We start from the raw sequence: 5,164 nt of genomic DNA, 5'->3' as shown, positions 1-5,164 counted from the left end.
ACATATTTTTATATATCAAATTGTAATGATTCAAAAACTTTTATTTTCTCAATTCTCAAAAAAGTTAATTAGGTTTTTCCTATTCAAGCAACACGGTTAAAATCATAAATAAATAATTTCAAATTTCAAACTATTAATTTAAAATCAAAAGTTAAATCACAATTAAAGAATCAAATCTCTAAATTTTCTGCAAGTAGAGGCTAAATATTGCACTTATGCATAGATTTTAGTAGGCTGCTGCTGTAATCTGTGGCAAGTAAATTTGTGCGGCTGCCTCTTATATGTTTTGAGGAGGAGATATAATTGTATTATAAATTTGGTACATAAATTTAATAGGACTGACTTTCCAAAAGTTGTATTAATTTCTGTAGCATGAGATTTACCCATTTCCCGAAAGTAAAGGATATTTAAACAGAATTAGGTAAAGAGTAAAGTAATTAATATGATTAGAAGCAAATTAGTGGCTGCTTTTTGTTAGGGATTAGGTCAACTTCTGGTACTACTTAAGATCTGAATACCGTTTAGCAGAGTAGTATCTATTGGCCCATTACAAAAAAACAAATTTTGTTTATGCAATTTGGCCTATTAGCAGAGTAGTATCTATTGGCCCAATACAAATAATTAATGACCCAATTAGAAGCCCAATTTCATCATGGGTCGTCTTCTTCAAATTGGGGATCTGCGGTTTCTGCGGTTTCGTCTTCTTCAAATTGGGGATCTGCTGTTCATCTGCTCTTCGCCTCTTCGGCTCTTCCTCTTCCAATTTCGCTATCGCAGACTCGCAGACACATTATACATAGAAATTCAGGCCATTCGAAGCCGGGGCGGAAATCTGGCTGGGCGCGACTGCATAGTGGGGGGTATGGCTCCGGTTCCGGCCAAGCCCTCGCTGGAGCGGTGGCTTGGCCGTCGGTATCTCCGTCCCTGGTGGAAACCGTAAATGAGGCGGAGCAGGTGTTATGCGAGAGAGTGAAAGATGAAGAGACAAAGATGTGAGTCGGAGGTAGTGGAGAGAGAGTTGTGCAAAAGATGGTAAAAGGCAAGTAGCACTTTTAAATCCTATTTTGAAGATCATTATATTTTAATGACATTAGTTCATATCTAAGTATTTTCTTCATGTTAATTTGTTTTATTTTTCTGACTAGGCTATAATATTTTGTTTTTTACAAATAAAGAAATCACATAAGTTGTTGACTATATATAATAATTTGAAGCTACAACTTTAAACATTCGTCTCCAACTTCATCACTTCCATTATTTTCATGCAAAGAAAAACACCTAATGTCAACGAAATGACGAAAGGGAGCCAAGAAGACAAAAACCATAAAAAAAATTTTGAATTTGCGCATATGCATACAACATAAATCATCAATTGATGATCTCTCTTTTGTTCTTATTATTGTATGGTTAAGATTGTTTACAAATAAGTTTTTTCATGACTTACTAACTTTTATTTTACTCTCTATTCATTTTTTACTCTCTACTCTTTCGTAAGAGTACAACACCCACATCCATGCTCTTCCGCAAGAGCATGCTCAAGGGTCCCACCATTCTATTATTCAATTTAAATACTTCAATTACTAAAAACATTTCCACAATATTAAAATGCATTAAAAATACTTGAGATACGATTACAAATTACTAAAAAATTTACAATTACATAATTAAAATCCTAAAAATTGAAAATTACATAGTTAAATTCATAATGAAAAAAATTTGAAGTATGAATGAGAAATAATATGACGTAAAGAATGGATAATGAATGTGGGTATTTATAGATGATTTTGAGATAATTTTTTTTTAAAAAAAATCAAAATATTTTGAAAAAAAGAGATATAGTATATTTTTTGGAATCCGAATATATAAGGATGTATTCATTTCCTTTTTGTATCTTTTGTTTTTATTCTTTTTAATTTCAGCCCCACGATTTTGTCATCCGACGGTTATATTGGTGCCACATGTCATATAATAATGCAGATTTTCAGTTGAATAATGCACACCAACTAATAATGCACCATTACAGTGTAATAATGCAGATTTTCAGTTGAATAATGCACACCGACTAATAATGCATCATTATAGTGTAATAATGCAGATCATCTGGACCGTTGATGAATGAAATCTAACGACCCAAATTAAGAAGAATAAAGGATCTAAGGGATGAATAAGAGAATAACGCTTCCCTATATGTATATATATATTCTTTTTTTCCGGATTATTTTTTATTTTTTATGAATTAAAAAAAATTAACATAATAAAAATGAGCCCAATCAGGAGGCGCCACATAGACATGCTCTTCGGCACAACGGTGCTCTTGATATTGAGCACGACCGTGCCGTCGGCAAGAGCACAGCAACAAGCATGGTACTCGCTGCGCGGACGGCACGGCGACTGCTCTTCCCCAAGAGCATTGCTGCGGATGCTATAAATAACTTAAGCCTCATACAACGGATTTTAATTTTCCAAATTTAGAGGCTTCCTAAATACTCCCTCCGTCCCACTTAAAATGACCACATTCTTGAGTGGCACGAGATTTTAGAAAGTGTTGGTAGGTGAAATAAAGTAGAGAGGAAAAATATAGTTGAATATTTTAATGAGGAAAGAGTAGGTTATTTATAAAATTGGAAAGTGGTCATCTTGATTGGGATAAATGAAAAAGGAAAGACTATCATTTTGAATGGGACGGAGGGAGTACAAATAGCAGCTATAGATTAATTACAATCTAACGGCCTAAAACCCTCTGCAAAAGGACACATATGATTGCCACGTCAAGAATCTGAAGCAACTCCACATCACCAATCCGAATCAACTTCTCCATAAAAACCATCCGTCAGATAAAGCACCGATCAACGGCTCACACAGCTCTACCTCCCGCCACAATTTTGAAAGCACCAATTATAAAATTCCCCCATTTTCTTCTTTCCCCTCACTCAAAATTCTCAATCTTCTCTGCGTAATTTCCCAAATCCAAAACCTTAGCATTTCTCATCAATGGCCCGCACCAAGCAAACCGCCCGCAAATCCACCGGCGGAAAGGCGCCGAGGAAGCAGCTCGCGACCAAGGCGGCCAGGAAGTCCGCCCCCGCCACCGGCGGAGTGAAGAAGCCCCATCGCTTCCGCCCCGGAACCGTCGCTCTCCGTGAGATCCGAAAGTATCAGAAGTCCACCGAGCTTCTGATCCGAAAACTGCCGTTCCAGAGGCTCGTGCGTGAGATCGCTCAGGATTTCAAGACGGATCTGAGGTTTCAGAGCTCCGCTGTGGCTGCGCTGCAGGAGGCGGCGGAGGCCTACCTCGTCGGACTCTTCGAGGACACTAACCTCTGCGCTATTCACGCGAAGCGAGTCACGATTATGCCCAAGGACATTCAGTTGGCTAGGAGGATTCGAGGAGAGAGGGCCTGATTTTGATTAGATGCTTTTGTTTATCGATTGAATGAAATTGTAACGTTTTCTCACTTTGTCAATGAATGTTTATGATTTTATGTTCAATTGATTCGTTACTAATCTATCTTCCGAATTAATTCTCTGTTGATTGATTGTTTAAGTTTATCAATAGTGGCTAATGCTGATTTTGTCTCATTATATCCTATGATTTTTTTCCTAGTATGAATTACTTTGTCACACTTTGGTAATTTGATTTGTTAAATTTGTGTGGTTTTAACATGTTTCCTGTTTTTAGGCTAAAATTATGCATAATCATCCATATTCCTATTTTTTTTCACATTATCTGTTGAATACTGCTGCAGGTTGGTAAAAACCTTGTCCCATAAACCCCATTCCCCCCTACCATCATTGTTTCGTCGTGAATTAGTGCTTCGATTATCGAAAACTTTGATTTGGTGTCTGTATATATACATAAACATTCTCATTTGTGAATTGTGTTTATATATGCAAGAAGAAAAATGGGGGGGAAGGTCTATCTAAGAACTGACCGGTTTGATGTGAAGCTGGAAGGGATTACCTTCAAGCCGAAGGATTTTGATCATCTATGCAGGATGGATTTCCTCTTCCCGGATGGGAAGATCTGGGATCGCCCTCCCGTTGTGGGGGTGGATGTTATGCGCCACCCTCGTGATCCATCCATTCTGCTCGTGTTGTTGTGCTTTGGCGTTGGCTGTGTGATTCTTAGGTTTGCAGCAGGGGAGCCTCTGCCCTCCTCGATTTGCAGGTTCCTCTCGGACAAGAGGATTCACTTTGTAGCGTTCGGGATTCCTGAGAAGAGGGAGTTGTTCCCTTTCAAGGAGTTGGGGCTGAAAACGAGGAAGGTCGATGTTGGCTATTTGGCTGCTGAGACGTTTAATCAGCCCAAATGCAGGAAATGGGACCTTCCTATGCTGGCAAGGAGGATCCTCGGGATCAAGAGGATGGCTGGGTTGACAGACGCCTCCTCTGCAGAGAGGCACGCCGTCAAGTCCGCCATATGCAGGCTCTTCATCACCAGCATCATCGGCCTTGGACTGCTGAATGCAGATGGCTCCAAGCTTGAAGCTGCATCGCCCAGCAGGCGGAGCTCGTTCCTCAAGAACTTGAACTCCCTTGGCTCCTTCGCGGAAGGGCTGTTCAAGAACAGGAAGAAGACGGGCAGGCTTGAACGCGTGGGCAGCGTCTTGGTTCGGATAGGAGATAGTGATGATCTGTCCAGTCAAGATGTCCGTGGAAGCGATGATGACACAGGGTCTTCGGAGAAGCCCTTGAAAGGGATCTTGAAATGCCCATCTACAAGGTTGAGCTGCAAATCGGTTAGGTATGAGGATGAGTCTTCTGCATCAGCAATGCTTAAGAGAGCTAATTCCAAAGGGTATAATGTAAGCTTCGACTGCTGAATAACCTGTGTATATATGTTGTGTATATGTTGATTGGGGATTGAGTTTTCAGCACTTGTAATTGTTGTATATATTGACATTTTCTTCCAAGTGCTTCAACCAAGATGCATCATGCTGCTAAGAACTTATTTTGTGGGAGTACTCAGCCCAGCGGGTTTCGGGCTAGCCCGTTCGGCTGGGCCGATTAGCCCGATTGCTTACCGAATTTTTTGGCCTTAACCCTCTAAATTTAGCGGGTTATTCGGACCAGTCCATCGGGCTTGGGCTAAACTGACATCCCTAATTGCATTATTTGTAAAATTGGAAAAATGTAACAATTGATGGAGTACGTATGAGCCCAA

At 39.8% G+C, this 5,164-nt stretch overlaps 1 protein-coding gene across 1 annotated transcript; it reads left to right on the top strand.

Annotated features, from left to right (window-relative positions):
* The first annotated feature begins 2,917 nt into the window (after nucleotides 1-2,917).
* Nucleotides 2,918-3,489, top strand: LOC121786194 (histone H3.2). The gene has a single exon (XM_042184773.1). It carries the CDS (start codon nucleotides 2,992-2,994, stop codon nucleotides 3,400-3,402), a length of 411 nt encoding a protein of 136 aa, XP_042040707.1. The 5' UTR covers nucleotides 2,918-2,991; the 3' UTR covers nucleotides 3,403-3,489.
* The last annotated feature ends 1,675 nt before the right edge of the window (nucleotides 3,490-5,164 follow it).

The sequence above is a fragment of the Salvia splendens genome, chromosome 22 (genome assembly GCF_004379255.2).
Source record: "Salvia splendens isolate huo1 chromosome 22, SspV2, whole genome shotgun sequence".
NCBI classification, from domain to species: Eukaryota; Viridiplantae; Streptophyta; class Magnoliopsida; order Lamiales; family Lamiaceae; genus Salvia; species Salvia splendens.
Note: the sequence above shows the minus strand (reverse complement) of the source record. Positions and strands in the feature narration are given on the sequence as shown.

What these genes read in the sequence shown, in the direction of transcription:
- LOC121786194 (XM_042184773.1), top strand. Translation starts at nt 2,992, where the DNA reads ATGGCCCGCACCAAGCAAACCGCCCGCAAATCCACCGGCGGAAAGGCG.